At 44.3% G+C, this 19,389-nt stretch overlaps 1 protein-coding gene across 1 annotated transcript in view; it reads right to left on the reverse strand.

Annotated features, from left to right (window-relative positions):
• Positions 1-18,653, reverse strand: part of PRPF6 (pre-mRNA processing factor 6) — a 49,409-nt gene extending 30,756 nt beyond the window's left edge. The window contains exons 1-8 of the mRNA XM_075901012.2: positions 18,442-18,653; positions 16,222-16,390; positions 15,082-15,200; positions 9,837-9,915; positions 8,797-8,973; positions 6,983-7,138; positions 2,760-2,854; positions 182-338 (exon numbers count right to left, since the gene is read on the reverse strand). Of these exons, the coding sequence (XP_075757127.1) occupies positions 182-338; positions 2,760-2,854; positions 6,983-7,138; positions 8,797-8,973; positions 9,837-9,915; positions 15,082-15,200; positions 16,222-16,390; positions 18,442-18,623 (1,134 nt within the window). The 5' untranslated portion in view covers positions 18,624-18,653. The remainder of the gene's footprint in view (positions 1-181; positions 339-2,759; positions 2,855-6,982; positions 7,139-8,796; positions 8,974-9,836; positions 9,916-15,081; positions 15,201-16,221; positions 16,391-18,441) is intronic.
• Positions 18,654-19,389: the final 736 nt, after the last annotated feature.

Genomic DNA, 19,389 nt, shown 5'->3' on the forward strand with positions numbered 1-19,389 from the left:
TAACAAGTTTAAACTAGAACTTTTGGGTAAACACTCTTTCAGCCCCTCTGATAAGTTACAAGAGAGATATTAACCAATATTGAGAAGCTTAATGGAGGAAACTGTGCTTTTAATACAAGAACTCATCACACATTCTTCATATTTTTTGCAATAAGCAGCAGAGGTGCAAAACAACTCTCACCTTGGGGCACATTTCTGTTCCCTTCATGATGAGGTTTCGAGCTACTTGCAGTTTGCCTGTGACCTCTTCCAGTCGGGCTGAAGCTATCCAAGCTGGTGGATGATGAGGATTGGTCTCCCGTACAGATTTCAAAAGTAAACGAGCTTTCTTGATGTCACTGGTAAAGAAGAAAAAAAAGCCAAAGCTTTTAATAAGCTAAGGAACACCTCTCATTCACTAGTAAGCTCCCCACACTCAGTTCCTCGCAATCAAACTCAGATGCACATTAACTTGGACCTCACATTTTTACACAGAGATAACACAAATCTCTGTGGAGAATATATTTCAATGTAACTGAGGTCAAAGTGAAGATTGCATATCTAATAGGGCTATCAAGCTATTAAAAATTAATTGCTATTAATCACATGATTAATTGCACTGTTAAACAGAACACCATTTATTTAAATATTTTCCACATTTTCAACTTTTTCAAATATATTGATTTCAATTACAACACAGAATACAAAGTGTACAGTGCTCAGTTTATAATTATTGTTGATCATAAATATTTGCACTGCAAAAATATTTTTCAGTTCACCGTATACAAGTATGGTAATGCAATCTCTATCATGAAAGTTGAACTTAAAAGTGTAGAATTATGTGCAAAAATAGCTGCATTCCAATATAAAACAACATAGACTTTAGTGCCTACAAATCCACTCAGTCCTACTTCTTGTTTAGCCGATCACTCTGATAAACAAGTTTGTTTACATTTACGAGAAATAATGCTGCCCATTTATTTACAGTGTCAACTGACAGTGAAAACAGGCATTCACGTAGCATTTTTGTAGCTGGCATTGAAAGGTATTTACATCACAAATTGGTCTGCCCCTCCATGCTTCAGCCACCATTCCAGAGGACATTTCCATGCTGATGAGGTTTGTTAAAAAAAACAAATCTGCATTAGTAAATTACACTTTCATGATAAAGAGATTGCACTACAACACTTGTATGGTGTGAGCTGAAAAATAGTTTGTTTCATTTTCAGAGTGCAAATATCTGTGATTAAAAAAAATATAAAATGAGCATTGTACACTTTGTGGTAACTGAAATCAATGTATTTGAAAATGTAGAAAAACACCCAAAATATTTAATACGTTTCAATTGGTATTCTATTGTTCAGCAGTGGGAGTAAAACTGATTAATCATGATTAATATTTCCCAATATGATGAATGTTTTGAGTTAATCAGGATTAATTGACAGCCATAGCTTTTAAGTAAGGTTTTGAGGAATTGCACATGTGCACTAAATTTTGTTGCATGCTGGAAGCAAAAGCTTGTTGTGGACTTGACAGGTGTGTAAGCATTTTTGGCTACACAGGTTGGATCTCCCTGGTCCACCACAGTTGGGACTAGACTCGTTCCAAACAACAATTTGCCAGATCTGGGGAGGTGTCCCCTGCTATGGGCCCCAAGCCAGCAGGCCCCCTGCCTCTGGCCTCCTCTAGCCTCCTGCCTGTTCTGCTGCCTTTGGCGGCCGAGGTTCTCCGGCCCTGGCCTGCGTTGCTGCGTGCAGCCAGATTTCCCCAGCCCTGCGCTGCTGTGGGCCGCTACACTCTCCAGCCACCAACCCCGCACTGCCGCTGGCTATCGCGGTTCTTTGGCTCTGCGCCACTGCAGGCTGCCACGGGCAGCTGGGCTTCTCCAGCCCTGAACGCTACACTGCCACGGGCACCGAGGCTTCTACGGCCACGGGTGCCTGGAGTTCCCTGGCCTCTAGCTCCACGTTGCAGTGGGCTGCCGGGGTTCTCCAGTCCCTGGCCCCAGCACTGCTGTGGGACTCTGCTGGCCCTGGCCCCAGTCAGGCTGTTGGCCTCTTACCATGCAGCTCTGGGGCTCTCTGGTTCAGGAGCATCTGTTGCCAGACCAGAGAGTACCAGTTTTCAGAGATACAACCTGTATTAAGGCTTAGGATATTAAAAGGCAAAGGAGCAGAGATTCTTGCACATGTAAATTTTGGGTTTCACCTGACAACTTCCTGGATTTTTAGTGCTGGTGCTGAGAAAATGGACTTACACTTCCTTAATTGCAAGTATTCTTTGTATATGACTAAATACGGATGTCAAAGGATTGGGCTACAGATATTTTCACACAACCACCAGTCAAATCGAGGTCAGCACTGACTAACAGTGGTCACTGATCAGCAGTGTGGGCAAAATGTACTGGATTATTTCCTAGGAAATAGGTAACTGCACCACAAAGCTACCAGAGCATCTGGCCTGTTTATTGGTGGTCTACACAAGAACCAGCTGTGTGTTTAGACTGTACTCCTTTGAGCATAGAGGCAGCTCACCCTGACCAGAATCTAGGTATGTTGGTGAGGAGAAATTGCAATACCTAGCCTGTGGTACATAAGTCCCCAACGCTATCAATGGAGCAACTTTTACAAACACAACATATTAATGAGGAGTAAACAGGAGTTGACAACGGTCAACTAGAAGTCATTTTGGCCAAATACTTTAGAAATAAACATCCATTTATATGTAGAAGGGTCAACCACTTCTACCTGCCAAATCAATTCACCCCAAACTAGACTTACTTGATATCTCCTCCATGTGTAGGTATCATAGAATTCAAGTCCGTCAGATATCCCTTTGGGTCCACCACAGTTTGGCCACTCACAGAATCGGACACCTGGGAACGTAAATCCAAAGCTGATGAAATTGTTGGCCAGAGAATGACTATTTTGGCCCAATGAAAAATACATTAATAGTGAAAACACACAAAAACTGTTCTCTCTCAGTTTACATGATCATCTGGCATAAAAACCATGGAGTAAACTGGAAAACTTTGCTTATACTCGTGGTTTTTTTGTTGTTCTATAACAATTGACAGCTTTATTTTGCAGAGAATTATTCCTACGTAATATATTGCAAAACAATTTACACAATTAAGACATATCAGAGTTAAAGCAAACACAGGGGGATTAAAAGGTTTAATAAAAAGAGAAAAATGTTTGCATAAGATTAGAAATTAAAGGGAAATTAACTGAGGTAAAGATCCAGAAAGGGTATTCTAAATGGCAGCTGCAGAGGAGACAGCTTTTGTATCAATACTAGTAACTATGTAAAGAAACAGAGAGGAAAGGACTGAATAGAGGGGGAAAAAAATCTGTGATGCAGGATGGAGTCTGTCCATTGAGGATGCTTTTTATCTTGATTCTATTACAATCAGAAAATAGGTACTGAAACGAAAGTGATGCAAGCAAACTGCTCTACATGAGAGAAAGCAAGAAGAAACAGTCACACACGTGTAACTATGACAGACTGAATTTCCAGGTTACCACTGACCTATAATCTTGAAATCGTGTGCACTTAATACGAAATGCCAGATACAGAACAATATTTACATTTAATATTTTAACCCTTGGTCACCAAAAGTTTAATGATGTACATTTACCCCAAAAAAAAAAAAAAAAAAAACCCACCCACACATTAATTTCTTCAGTCAGCTGATCACATTAGGTATTAAGACAGGGGTGGGCAATAATTTTTCATCTGGTCACTCCAAGATTTTGGAAAGTGGTGAAGAGTCTCACCCTTCCATGATATTAATGGAGATGGTGTGGGGTCTAAGATGGAGGTTGGGTGCAGAAGGGAAAGTGGGGTCTGGGAGGGAGTTTGGGTGAAGGAGAGAGTTGTGACCTAGAGCAGGGGGACTGAGGAGCAGGGTTCTGGAATGTGACCTAGGGGAGGAGGGGGTTGTGATCTGGGGCAGGGGACTGAGGTGCTAGATATGGGAGGGAGTATGGGTGCAGGAGGGAGGGCAGAGGACTTGGGTATGTTGAGTGCGTGTGAGGGGCAAAGGGTTGGCAAAGAGGGGCTGGGGTATCAGAGGCAGGTTCTGGCCAGGATACTTACCAGCTAGCAGCCCAACCAACCTTACTGCCTGCAGAGTAAAATGCTTGCAGAACTTACAAAGTTTCTTAGCTAGCCAGCCTGCCCCATGCCTGCACAGCCATGTGCTTGTGTGAATAACTGAACCAGAGGGGAAGTGGAAGTGGTGCTTCCTGTTATTCAAACAGGCAGCTCCCCAATGGCCAGTTTCTGGCCAGAAGCTGGCTAATGGGATTATGCTGGGGGCAGGAGCAGTGCCTGAAGCCTTCCCCCACTCACCTCTGGGCTCACGGTTTTTAGAGAGAAATGACCCCACAGCCACTTTTCTGGGCAGTGTGCAGGACTGAGGGGCAAGCAGGGGAGTCTGTCTAGGGCTCCCTGCTGTATCCGCGGGCCATATCCAGTGGCTTGGCGGACTGTATCCATCCCATGGGTTGTATTAAGACCTTGTAGCCTGCCAAGCTTTATCTGTCCTTGCCTATCCTTTTTTTTTTCCTTGATATATTTTGATAGCATGCTAGTAATGCAAGGAGCCTACAGAATTAAATTTTCTGTATGATTGCTTCAGCAAAAATACGATAGTTAATGATAAGTTAAGATTTATTTCTGGTTATGTTTCAAGATATGTATCAGGTAAGAGCTTTTACAGTTGGCTTGACAGGCCATTATTTAATTCTGATCAGAACCAGCAAGCCGAATCCACCAACTGATTTTTCTTACTTCCGCAAAGGCTGATGCACCATATTTCCTGAACCTAACCGCAGATTCCCGCTCTTTCTGGCTGTTCTAGGATTGGGCCCAAGAAAATGTCACTTCTCTCTCATACATATGTATGGGCTACCCCCATATCTCTTCCAATCAGGTATAGGCACCCACAGAAATCTTAGGGTACCAAGCCCAACTTTAGGCAAGGGGTTGAACATCCAGGACATTTTGGTGCCATAAGAGCAATATCATCCCAGGAATTGGGGAAGCGGGGGCTGCTATATCCGTCACTGACAGAGCCTGCTCCAGAGTGTTACTTGTTTTCTCTTAAAGTCAGAAACAAAATACTTATCTCTATTCTATTTTCATATCTCTATCGTGTTTCTTATATTTTAAGTCTTGCTTTCAGGAATTTCATACTACACCTACTCCAAGACCTTTCAGGTGAGGGGAGACTGGTCCTTCCACGCCTAGCCTTGGGGAAAATAAGATCCTGTGGGTATGAAATGCTGTTAGATAATTAGTATCTGTGTACTTAGGTAAGTTTTAGTTTGATTTTGTTACTGCCATCTGGGGAAGAAATCCAATTAATGTGTGTTCTTACTGCCATATTCTGTGTGTTTCTTGAAATTGTTATTCCCATGGCAATAAAACTGATTTCATTGCATTTCCTGATTTAAAGTATAACTGTCAATTGTCTGCGGACCCTTACAAGGGGGAATCTTATGGTTCTACCCACTTGTAACCTGGGAGAGAGAGGACAAACTTAGACTCCCTGATCAGACTGATGAGTCTTACCCATCTAAATTCCTCTATATCTCCTTCCCAGGCTACAACCTCCAGTTTCGAGACGTTAAGGGCATCTAACATCACCTGTCCTCCTGGATGGATTTCAGCCAAGAGAATTGTCAGAGGCACAAGAAATTGCTGCAGGCACCAATACTGATAGTCACCCTAGCCATGAACAGTAATCTGTTATTACATTCACTGTTTAGTTTTATATTTTGAAAAGTTGACAAATAGCTAAGAACTGTTGACTTTGCAAAATATGGCACTGGTACCAGCGTGCGATTAAAGATAACATGAGGCTGGCTTGCTTAAGGAAAGGCCTGAAAGAATAAGCTCAGGAATGTAGCTGATGAGTAAAATAACAATATTTCATTTTACTAGGGAGAAGGGACAACTAAAGAGAAAAAAAGTTTTTGTAATATTGTCTATAGAAACATCCCCATGAGTATGTCACTAGTGGGCATTTGCTTTTATTGTAACTATTCATTCAACATTCTACGACCATGTAAAAACACCAAGTTATTCAACGTGCTCTATGTATTTAATCATAGATGATGTTAATGATATGGTGCATTTTACATCTGTGACAGCACTATGTATCTAACATCTGGAAAAGGAAGACAGAGTCTGTTCTGTCACTTGCATCAACAGGACTGTTAGTGAAGTTCCAAACATATGTCCAAGTTTTGCCTCTAGTTATATTGTGCAATCCCTCTCAGATAACAGGTTGGACAAGCAGAAGAGGGTGCAATTTAGCCTAATAAATCTTTACTGTTTGCAAATATACAACAGAGTCAAAAGCCATACAACTTGACTTTCAGATCCCAAGGGGAAAGTGTAGTGCCATGGCTTAGAAAAGTCATCTTTTCACATCTAACCCCAGAGCAAATTTGCTCTTGAAATATCTGAAACAAATATAAAAAGTCTCAAGAGAGAAAGCCATGTTGATCTATAACTTTAAAAACGAGCAGTCCTGTGGCACCTCATGAACTTTCATCATTATCTAATATATTTGTTAGTCTCTAGATGCAAAAGGACTACTTGTTATTTTGAAACAAATATAGAACTCTAGAATACCATTTCAGAAAAAGCGCTGTGTACTTAATGGCTCACTAATCAAGATAAGAGCAACAACCACCACATCAAACTACAAAATGACTCCGTAGGCCTGACATCCATTTCTGCCATGACTGGCAAGCTCAACTTCTCTGTGATGGTCCAGCATACACTGACCCATCTCCAAGAGAATTCCTCTAGAACAGATCTAGAGTTGAAGGTTCCAGCACATTCTTTTAATTATTATTGCCCTGCTTTTCATTTGTTTTTCATTATTTAAGATCCCAAAGAGAACATAACAATAGTTTTCCAAAACTTTACAAAACAGGTATACATAGATACACCTTTCAGGGTTATTATGCTCCTGTGTCCTTACCTGGCTCAGTCTCATATCCATCAAGGTATTCCTGGCTTGCCCAATCTTCCTCATATCTAGTTCACCTGTCCCAGGTGTCATTAGCCCAGGTGTCATTCCTCCTGGATAAGGAGTGTTCAAACCTCCTGGATATGGAGTGTTCAGACCACCAAATTGCTGCCAAAAAAATGACACACGAAGTTTTATACTGTGATTTTTAATATAACTGAAGGGAGTTAGGAGCTCAGCTCCTAGGAGTGTCAATAGGGGCTAGATATTTAACTCCCATCTAGGGCTTTGAAAATATGACAACACTGCAAGTACAAGTTGAACAACTGCTTCCTGAGTATGAATAGCGGTTCTTCTATTGGGAGTAGACGGTCTATAGGAAATTATTCAAATGGTACTATTCAATAAATAGTATGATCACTTTGTTTCATTAAGAAGTGTCAAACGATTATCATGTCAATATTAACTGAAAAATATTACATATAAATTATATAAGCATGTGGTGTCAATTTAAGTCCAATAAGCTTCTCTCCTATCAGCCAATCACAGTGCTCTGCATCCATTTAAACAATTATGATCCAAAAATGTCAACCAATGACCTCATTGTCAACTAGGAATGTAAATGGTTAACTGGTAAGCCTCACCCTTAATAGGTGAGGCTTTCTGGTTGTGGTTAACCAGTAGGGACTAGACCAGATCCCCACCTGCCCCAGGCAGAGGGCTGCTCCAGCCCCGTGGGGTCCACCACAGGTAGGGGCTGCTCTGGTTGCACAATCTGAGCAGCCGCTGTCCATGGCGGATCCCCCCCAGCCTCCCTGCCGCAAGTTATATGCTGACTCCCTGGGAGCAGGGCTAACAGAGGTTGCCAGCCCTGCTCCCAGGGAGCTGGCTGCAGAGTCCACAGCGAAGCTTCCACCCTGGGAGCGGGGCCAGCAGCCTATTTAAGCTTTATACTGCAGAACCCACAACGCGTATAACTGCTACGATTTTTAGCGGTTACATGATTACATTTAAGAGCCTTTTTACATCCTTACTGTGAACTGAAAGGGTACGTCTAGATTGCACTCTAAAATCGAAATAAGATATGCAATTTGCGCTACGCAAATTGCATATCTTATTTTGATTTTATTTTTAAACAGACTATTTCAAAATTTGGCACATTTACACGGCACTAAATTTTGAAATAAAGCACTATTTCAATACATCCCTTATTCCTGGTGGAATGTGGTTTATAGGGATGCCAAAATAGTGTGTCTTATTTCGAAAATAACAGCCTAGACATACCCAAAGTGAAATGTCTTAATTCTAGAAGAAACATCAGCCACTAGGGGAAGTTAGATTCCACTTCACATTACAAATTTAGAAAAGCATCAGCCAATAAGAAATTCAATGTTGGTTCATTGACCAAAATGAATTATGGCCATCCCTTGCCCAAACTGAGCTAAAACAAAAGGAATTTTAGAATCTTCCATTGCTAAAACAAAAGGCTATCCGATTATTTTTGCTCAAATTCTGCTCTCAGCTCCAGAGTTCGCTGAATGAAACAAAAGTTCCCAATAAGCCAGGGACTAACACACAGCAACCTCTTCTAAAGGCTCTTGTTCTAGAGGTCTCTCCATTTGCTATTCATTTAAGAAAGGGTTATATGCCTAGTGCCTTTGACTTTATTTTAATTTGACTTTATTTTAAATGGAATTACAGGATGTGTTCTAGGCTAAGAATAAGGTGTATTTCACAGCAAGTACTTGACTCTAGCTATTGTTGATCATTTTCTCCAATTTACCATGCGTGAAGTGGTAACTTCTCTATGTTGTTTTCATGCTTACCGTTTGTCGGGGATCCACAGATGTATGATTCTCCCCAGTCTGCAAGTGTTTAGCAAAGAAACTATCAGGAACAGGAGTCAGTTTTTCATAACGTGGATTCCTCTGACGTTTGTTCCTGGCATCACCAACTTCTGGAATACTCAGCCACTCTTCCTCTGTGACTTCCGCTAGCTTCCTCTGCATAAACAAAAGGTGTCATTACTGAAGATTGTGTTTTTAAAATTTATAATTTTTCTATTGTTTAGTGGTCTATCAATCTGTGGGTTTCAGAGAAGTCAGGGTCAGATGGGTCACATTTTGAAATAAAAGGTCAACGCTAAAGAACTTGTATACTTTTAAGAGGAGCCCTTTCTGTACAGACTGGGATCTTGACGTGATATTTTTATACTTATACCAATTAATAAGGCAATTATTTTTAAATGTTAATAAGGTATTGTAAATATATGTTTTCATTTAACTACTGTCCATTTTGCGTGTTAAAAAGAGAGACAGGACCCTCACGGAAATTAAACACTATACCCCCATTGAGATACTTGGGACAGATTATAGAAAAGCTGAAAGTCAGGACTACCATCTTTCTCCTTCCACATCAGTACATGCCAATCACGGTACTTTTTTTTAAAAGCAGAATTGCAACATAGCTTCTCAACTGGGTGACCAGATCAATCAACTCAGAGTGCCAGGCTTGTTAACACTTGGGAACCCAAAAAGATCAGATACCAAGTTTTGTGTATAGTTTAATACCCTAATATGTCCACCTGGGGGAGAGGAAGGAATGGCAATCACCACATACACTTGCAACTAAAAGGCTGATAAGTATTTAATTCTACAAGAGCGCACACACAAACTACTGATAATACAGATTTATTTAGTATTCTGGCATATTCCGCCAGGAATTTGGTTTAAATTGACACATTCTCAGATAGATAATTCTATAGAATAGGAACTGTGCAAACAAATCCTGAAAGTCACATCAATCTGTTCACCTTTAAAATGGACTATTTTCTTCATATCAAAATATAAGACAGTTATCTCCTTACTTTTAAATCTGAAAATTGCTGCTGAATTTTGGGACGTTCCATTCGGTACTTTTCAATCTCCTCTTTCTCCCGTTGTTCTCTACAAAATAAAAAATACTGAAGCCATGCTCACAGAAGCATCAAGCAGGATGTAAACCAAGTACCATTATTATAGAGGAACTGAGGAAATCTGTTTAGTCAGAGCTCTTAAGTCATAAGTCTGCATCCAATTGAAGTTATATCTCTATTTACAGATGAATATTAAATACCTAGTCAAAGGCGGCACATTTCAGGGGTCTCAAGCAATAATACTATAGAAAAAAATTGAACTTTGCATCCAGGTATAGTCTTAATCCCAGCTCCCTTAAGATCTGATAAAATACTCTGGTTTTAGCAACATTTATTAATACCGGTTGGCAGAGCTGCATGCTACCCGGCACGTCTCCAAGTGGCGGATAGGAGGGGGCCTCTTTTCAGAGGTTTGCTGCAAAATAAGTGCGCTTTGTCATGCGAATATGCAGCCACGGACCAGCAGCGGCAACATTACCAGGGTGTGATGGGACATTGGGTGGTATCCGATGCACTGACTAAAAGCCACAAGTGCACAATGACAATATTATGACATGGCGACTGCTACCCTACCCCCTCACTCTGTTGGTTGAGAGTCTGGGATACTTGGGTCCCTGGTTTACTTTGGATAATCTGATTGGCGAATCAACCATGATTGGTCACCGGCATCCAAGCGATAGTGACTTCTTACGTCAACCCAGGGAAGAGAATCCTGACAGAAAATTCCCCACTGCCTTGTGGGTAGGTTCGGGAGATCCGAAGGCTATGGGAGTAAACCCAGACAGATAATCCAGAGTGGAGACCCTAAGGCGGTTAACAGTGAGGTTTCATCCAATCTGTTTTTCCAGCATCTCCTGCAGTCACCTCAGTTCCTAAAGTACTGGCTTTTGTCTTTCCTTTGGCTCTAACTGGAGCAACCGAAAGGGGGATAGTGCCGCTTGGGCAACGCACTTTCCTCAAACACTAGCCTAGGCAATGCAGCACACAGGAGAAACACTTAGCCACACACAGCTACTACAGTTGATACAAAAGGCCAACTTGCCTCCGGCTTGGTAGCTGGAATGTGCGGACAATGTGTCCTTGACTTGAACCTGATCATGATCTTACAAACACGGATTCAATACGTAAAACAGCAGTTATAGACCAAGTTACATAAACTGAATGTTGACATTGATGCTCTCCAGGAGACCAGACTGGCAGATGTTGGATTAGTAAAAGAAACCAACTACACCTTCTTCTGGAAGGATTTGAGTTCAGAGAAACGCCGTCTTTACGGAGTTGGCTTTGCTGTTCGAAACAATCTGATGAACTTTATCAATACACCTATAGCTGAATCAGAACGCGTTATATGTTGGGAAACTAACACAGCGGGGCACAGGCTATCCAATAAGTTTCTGGACTGCATTGGAGACAACTTTCTGTTTCAGAAGGTTGAAAAAGCTACCAGAGGAGAAGCTGTTCTGGATTTGGTTTTAACAAATAGGGAGGAACTAGTTGAGAACTTGAAAGTGGAAGACAGTATAGGGGACAGTGATCATGAAATAATAGAGTTCATGATCTTAAGGAAAGGTAGAAGGGAGACCAGCACAATTGAGGTAATGGATTTCAGGAAGGCAGATTTTGATAAGCTCAGAGAACTTGTAGGTAAGGTCCCATGGGAAGCAAGACTGAAGGGAAAAACAACTGAGGAGAGTTGGAAGTATTTCAAAGGGACATTGTTAAGGGCCCAAAAGCAAACCATTCCGCTGTGTAGGAAAGATAGAAAATATGGCAAAAGACCAGCTTGGCTTAACAAGGAGATCTTGCATGATCTCAAAATAAAAAAGGAGTCATATAAAAAATGGAAACTAGGACAAATAACAAAGGATGAATATAGGCAAGCAACACAGGAATGCAGGGGCAAGATTAGAAAGGCAAAGGCACAAAATGAGATCAAACTAGCTACAGGCATAAAGGGAAACAAGAAGACCTTTTATAAATACATTAGAAGCAAGAGGAAGACCAAGGACAGGGTAGGCCCACTGGTTAGTGAGGAGGGAGAAGCAGTAACAGGAAACTTGGAAATGAAGGAGATGCTCAATGACTTCTTTGTTTCGGTCTTCACCGAGAAGTCTGGAGGTGTGCCTAACGTAGTGAATACAAGCAGAGAGAGGGTAAGTTTAGAAGATAGGATACACAAAGAACAAGTTAAAAATCACTTAGGAAAGTTAGATGTCAGCAAGTCACCAGGTCCTGATGAAATGCATCCCAGGATACTCAAGGAGCTGATAGAGGAGGTATCTGAGCCTTTAGCTATGATCTTTGAAAAATCATGGCAGACAGGGGAGATTCCAGAAGACTGGAAAAGGGCAAATATTGTGCCCATCTATAAAAGGGGGAATAAGAACAACCCAGGAAACTACAGACCGGTCAGTTTAACGTCTGTCCCAGGGAAGATAATGGAGCAGGTAATTAAGGAAATCATATGCAAACACTTGGAAGGTAATAAAGTGATAGGGAATAGCCAGCGTGGGTTTGTGAAGAACAAGTCATGCCAAACTAATCTGATAGCTTTCTTTGATAGGATAACGAGCCTTGTGGATAAGGGAGAAGCGGTGGATGTCATATACCTAGACTTTAGTAAGGCATTTGATACGGTCTCGCATGATATTCTTATTGATAAACTAGGCAAATATAACTTAGAAAGGGCCACGATAAGGTGGGTGCATAATTGGCTGGATAACCGTAGTCGGAGAGTTGTTGTTAACGGTGCTAAATCCTGCTGGAAAGGGATAACAAGTGGAGTTCCGCAAGGGTCTGTTTTGGGACCCATACTATTCAATATCTTCATCAATGATGTAGATATTGGGATAGAGAGTACGCTTATTAAGTTTGCAGATGATACCAAACTAGGTGGGGTTGCAACTTCTTTGGAGGATAGGGACATAATTCAAAATGACCGTAGCAAGTTAGAGAAATGGTCAGAGGTAAACAGGATGAGGTTTAATAAAGAGAAATGCAAAGTGCTCCACTTAGGAAGGAACAATCAGTTCCATACATACAAGATGGGAAGCGACTGTCTAGGAAGGAACATGGCGGAAAGGGATCTAGGGGTCATAGTGGACCACAAGTTGAATATGAGTCAACAGTGTGATGCTGTTGCAAAAAAAGCAAATATGATTCTAGGTTGTATCAACAGGTGTGTTGTAAGCAAAACTTGTGAAGTCATTCTGCCGCTCTACTCTGCACTAGTTAGGCCTCAGCTGGAGTACTGTGTCCAGTTCTGGGCGCCACATTTCAAGAAAGATGTGGAGAAATTGGAAAGGGTACAGAGAAGAGCGACAAGAATGATTAAAGGTTTAGAGAACATGACCTATGAAGCCAGGCTTCATGAACTGGGCTTGTTTAGTTTGGAAAAAAGAAGATTAAGGGGGGACATGATAGCGGTTTTCAAATATCTAAAAGGGTGTCACAAGGAGGAAGGAGAAAATTTGTTCCTCTTGGTTTCTGAGGACAGGACAAGGAGTAATGGGCTTAAAGTGCAGCAGGGGAGGTTTAGATTGGACATTAGGAAAAAATTCCTAACTGTCAGGGTGGTCAAATATTGGAATAAATTGCCAAGGGAGGTGGTGGAATCTCCCTCTCTGGAGATATTTAAGAACAGGTTAGATAGACATCTGTCAGGGATGGTGTAGACGGAGCTTGGTCCTGCCTTGAGGGCGGGGGGATGGACTCGATGACCTCTCAAGGTCCCTTCCAGTCCTATTATTCTATGATTCTATATCCCTATAGCTCAGCACCAACTCAAGATACGTTAACATCATAAGTACTTATGCACCCACACTAATGTCATGCACTGAAGACAAGCACTACTTCTATGGTAATCTTCAGAAAGTTGTCATTTCTTGTTCGTCCGGTGAACAACTGTACATCCTTGGTGATTTTAATGTAAGAGTGGGAAGCGATCACCAGTCCTGGCCCACTTGCCTAGGTCATCACGGCATTGGGAAAATGAATGAAAACGGAGCCGCGTAAGTCGGGGACTGCCTGTATTTTCTCTCAACGTAAGTGTGAAGAAAACTGTTGTGTTTGCTCAAGGTGTATCTCAACCACTCAAGGTCATTTTGAATGACAGTCCATTAGAGGTGGTTCAATAATTCTGTTACCTTGGGTCTATTATCTAAATCTCTCCATGGACAAAGAACTGAACATCAGAATTGGAAAGGCAGCCATAACATTTGGCAGACTTACGAAACAAGCATGGAACAATCCCAAACTGACACTGAAAACAAAGATACTGATATACCAAGCATGCATATTAAGTGTCTTGCTTTATGGATCTGAGACCTGGACTACCTACTCATGCTAAGAGAAAAAATTGAACAGTTTTCACCTTCACTGCCTTCGCAGAATCATGAATATTAAGTGGCAAGACAAAGTTTCAAATGTAGGTGTCCTATAAAGAGCTGGCATACCCAGTCTCATAGCGATCCTTAACAACAGAAGACTCCGGTGGCTTGGCCATGTGAGGAGAATGAGTGATAAACACCTTCCCAAAGAAATCCTCTTCGGTGAACTAACAAGTGGAGCAAGGGAAAGAGGAAGGCCAAAGTTAAGATTCAAGGATATATGTAAAAACACCATGAAAAGGTTTAACATAAATCCAGGCTCTTGGGAATCTACGTCATCAGATCACAACACCTGGCAACAATTATTACAACAGGGCATGTCATTTTTCAATAGGACCTGTGCACGTCATGAACTCTGTCTCAGAAAGAAAAAGTCTCAGACTCATAAAACAGAAGTAGACTGGCATGTAGCTATTGTAATCAACTGTGCAAATCCAATATTGGACGCATAAGCCATGAAAGAAGTTGCAGATCCAGGCACAACTCATAGGTTGTCACTGCTGCTGCTTACCACTGTCTCTCAAGACGAATGGGCCATATATATATATATATATATATATATATATATATATATAAAATACACACACACACACACACACACACACACACACAAATTAGACTCAGCATCTTTCACATTTCCACTCTTTCAGGCTTTGTTCTTTGACAGTCTCCAAAAACAACATTTTCAAAAGCAGTCACTGATTTTGGGTGGCAGAGCTAGAAAAAGAAGTCAGGGGTTCTGACTCCTACACTTAGCGCCACTAAAATCACCAAATAATGCCTCTCGACTGTGCAATAATTAATCCTACCTTCTCTCTTTTCTCCGCTCATCCATTCTCTTATCCAAAGCTGCATATATAGCATCAGCTTCTTCATCGTCTTTTTCATAAGGACCACTTGAGAACAAGCTCCCAGCATAGCCATTAAACTGAAAATTTTAAAAACAGGAACTTCAATTTAAAGATGCTGTTATATAGCAACTCTAGTTATCAATATCATTTGGGATAAAGAAAAGATTTTAATAAGCCCACTTCTAATATGAGCATCCAGCTAATATGGCACTAAATTAAAGCATCGCCTCCCTCTCCAAAACTCTAGGGATGTTAGCAGCTAGCCAGATAAATGTTTAACCAATAAGGCATTGCTTACCTGTTAACAGTCCCAGTTAACAGCAACAGGCCCCCCACCTCCTCCATGTGCTCTGCTTTTAAAACTCAGACTGGCAGACTGGCTCAGTCCCAGCCCGCTGGTCCGAGTTTTAAGTGAAGATCACGCAGGGGAGCCGTCTGCCCCCTGAGCAGCTGCCTGTGTATCAGAGGCAACAGCGTGGGGCGGCAGGACAGAGCTGCACTGGCATCCCTGCACACAAATACTGCTCCAGCATCCCACTACCCTCGCGAATCACCTCCCACTTGCCACCGCTAATACAGAGGCAGCAGTGCGGGGTAGCAGGGGACCACATCGGCTGCTGGCCTCACCCCCGACGGGCATCAAATAATCACGTAACCATTAAGAATTTTTGTGGTTACACAGTTTCTAAATTAAACCATTTTTAACATCCCTATACTCTATGAATTTCAACAGTAAAACCTTCAAGTAAAGAATAAAAATTCCTGTAAAGTGAAAACGTTTCCTTCCTTTAACAAAAATACGTAATACTGAAATCAAATACAGAGGCATCCCACAGAGCAGGAGGACTCATGTTTAATGTTGAGATCCCACCCAAAACACTCAGGGACAAACAAACAATAAGCAAACATCAAAATTAAAATGACAAATATAGCAATGGCATCTACACAATGGGTAGCGTGAAGTGACTCTACAAGGAATTCTGCCTTTGTATGCTCTGCTGAAGGACCGGGGTGAGGGAGAGAGAATCACAAGTAACTCCCTCCACCAGGAGGAAACAGCTAACTGGAATGCTACAGGCAATCTAAGCTAATTATCACCTCATCATAATTGGTGTCATTCAGATCTTCATCATCATCATCAGCTGCCTGGTTTTTCTTCATCTGATCTCCAACTGTTCTCTTCCCTGGCGGAGCATGACGATCATCCACTGGATCGTTGGCATCTCGAGCTGGACCAATATCAGAACGGGTGGTAAAACCTGTAGCACTACATTGAGAGACCAGTAGACATCATTTAGCCTGTAGCAATAGTGCTACAATAAACTGATGTGTGTTTTAAACTCCGAAAATAGGCTTTACAAATATTGTAATTCACAGGTATGTCACCAGGCCCCCATAGTTAAATGATGTCACTTCAGAACATCTGTCCTCTTTAACAGACAGTTCTATGTAGGAGGGACCCAGGATTTATACTCTCTCTCTGCCCTGCCCCTCCTCCAGGGATACCTCCTTTTTAAAAATACATAAGATGTGGGAAAGGGGAGTATGGAGTGAAAGAGAGCCTCCATCCTGTGTAACGCAAGGCTGTGCCTACTCAGAAACCCTAAATCCACTGTCCCCAGCATCTCTGTCCACCCACCTATGTGCATTAGAGTTACTTACATTGAGCTCCTATGGCCTTGACCACATGGGACAGTTGCATTGGTTTAAAATGTGATGTTAATTTAAATGGCTTTAGAGCTTGTCCACACCTACAATGCTGCAGCAAAGATGATACCTACACTGATTTAGGTGATCCACTTCCCAAAGGGATGGTAGCTAAACTTACACGAATGCAATCTATATGGGGAGTTAGGTCAGTTTAATTGTGTTGCTCTGGGGCATGGATTTTTCAACTCCCCGAGCAAGGTAGTTAAACCACCATAATTTTCTAGTGTACACCAGGCATTAGCTGAAGCCTAATCCGAACTAGCTAGTCCGTGCTGCGTGTAGCCGCGCGGCACGGGGTCCGAACTACCCGGCATTTAAAAATGGCGCCGGCTGGCTTTATGCAAATGAAGCCCGGGAAATTCAAATCCCGGGCTTCATTTGCAACTCCGTATGACTACATTACCCCCCCTAGTTCGAACTAGGGGGGTAGTGTAGACATACCCTTAGAAAGGAAAAGCTCTGCCATCACTATAGTATAGGTAGCAGTCTGCACTGGATGCTACAGCTGCTGTAAATGTAGACAAGCTCTAGGGCAGTAATGGGCAATCTAAGCTAACGAGTGGCCCTTCATCTCAGTGGGCTGCAAAATTGTCATAACGAAGACGGTCTCCCATGGCAGTTTTGCTAGTTGTGGTTGCCTAAAAAGAATTTGCAGTGTGCAGACTGAAGGGTAGCAGCACCACCTTAACTGGATGCAGAGGGAGTGCACGGCTCTCACAGGCACTGCTGAGTGCAATCAGCATGCACCTCACTTCACATGCCCCTGCTTTGTGTGTGCATCACTTTAACAACACCCGTGGGGGGGAGGGGGAACCTACAGACTCAAATTAGCAGAATTTGGCAACCCTGCGCATGGGAACAGTAACAACATGTCCCGAGGGGCCTCGCGTACCACCCCGATGGGCCGCAGGTTGCCCACCGCTGCCCTAGTAGATGACAGTCCAGCCCACTGGCCGTCCTGCCAAAGGGATTTTACTAAATCGGTTTAAATTCTCCCCAGGGGTGCCACGGTCCCGTGTGGACAAGACGGACAGCGCCAGGAGAGCGGCTCTCTTGGACCAGTGCGACACACGCACCCTGCAGCCAGCGAGGAGCAAGGACACCAAGCCCATGCCCCGAGAAGGGCTCCTGGCGGCGGGGGAGGGTCCGAGGGGGGGGTCTCCTGGCGGCGGGGGAGGGCGCGGTGGGGGGGCCTCCCGGCGGGGCGGGAAGGGTCCGGGGGGGGGGGGGCCGCTCCCGGCGGGGCGGGGAGGGTCCGGGGGGGGGCTCCCGGCGGGGTGGGGAGGCTTCGGGAGGGGGGGCTCCCGGCGGGGTGGGGAGGGGAGGGTCCGGGGGGGGGGGCTCCCGGCGGGGCGGGGAGGGTCCGGGGGGGGGCTCCCGGCGGGGTGGGGAGGGTCCGGGAGGGGGGGCTCCCGGCGGGGTGGGGAGGGGAGGGTCCGGGGGGGGGGCTCCCGGCGGGGCGGGGAGGGTCCGGGGGGGGGGCTCCAGGCAGGGCCGGGCCGGGGGGGCTCCCGGCGGGGCGGGGCGGGTCCGGGAGGTGGGGAGGGTCCGGGGGGGCTCCCGGGGGGCGGGGCGGGGGGGCTCCCGCCGGCCCGGCCCCTCGCTCACCCGCGGCCCAGGCCCGGCACGTAGCCCAGCGGCGCCGGCATGCCCAGGAAGGGTTTCTTCTTCTTGTTCATGGTGCCGGTGATGGCGGCGGTGAGGCCCGAGGCCCCGCCGGGCCCGGTCGCGTTGGGGCCCCCGGGGGCCGCCGCGGCGGAAGCGGAGGCCGAGGCGCTGCTGGCCGCCATGTTGGAGCCGAGCGGGCGGGAGGGCGGCGCTGCGGGAGCCAGGCGCGCGGCGGGGGCGGGGCGGGGCGGGTCTGTGCGTCTGGCGCCGGGCGGGGCGCGCTCTGCGCCGCGATCCTACACAGGCACCCGCAGCGTGTCTCACACACACACACACACACACTGCTGTCACACACCTAGACATACACCCACACAGTGTCTCTCTCACACACACACACACTGCTGTGTCACACACCTAGACATACACCCACACAGTGTCTCTCTCACACACACACACACACACACACACCTAGACATACACCCACACAGTGTCTGTCTCACACACACACACACACACCTAGACATACACCCACACAGTGTCTCTCTCACACACACACACACTGCTGTGTCACACACCTAGACATACACCCACACAGTGTCTCTCTCACACACACACACACTGCTGTGTCACACACCTAGACATACACCCACACAGTGTCTCTCTCACACACACACACACACACACACACCTAGACATACACCCACACAGTGTCTGTCTCACACACACACACACACACCTAGACATACACCCACACAGTGTCTCTCTCACACACACACACACTGCTGTGTCACACACCTAGACATACACCCACACAGTGTCTCTCTCTCACACACACACACACTGCTGTGTCACACACCTAGACATACACCCACACAGTGTCTGTCTCTCTCACACACACACACACACTGCTGTGTCACACACCTAGACATACACCCACACAGTGTCTCT

This window comes from Pelodiscus sinensis, chromosome 17 (assembly GCF_052426305.1).
Source record: "Pelodiscus sinensis isolate ZL-2025 chromosome 17, ASM5242630v1, whole genome shotgun sequence".
Taxonomy (NCBI): Eukaryota; Metazoa; Chordata; order Testudines; family Trionychidae; genus Pelodiscus; species Pelodiscus sinensis.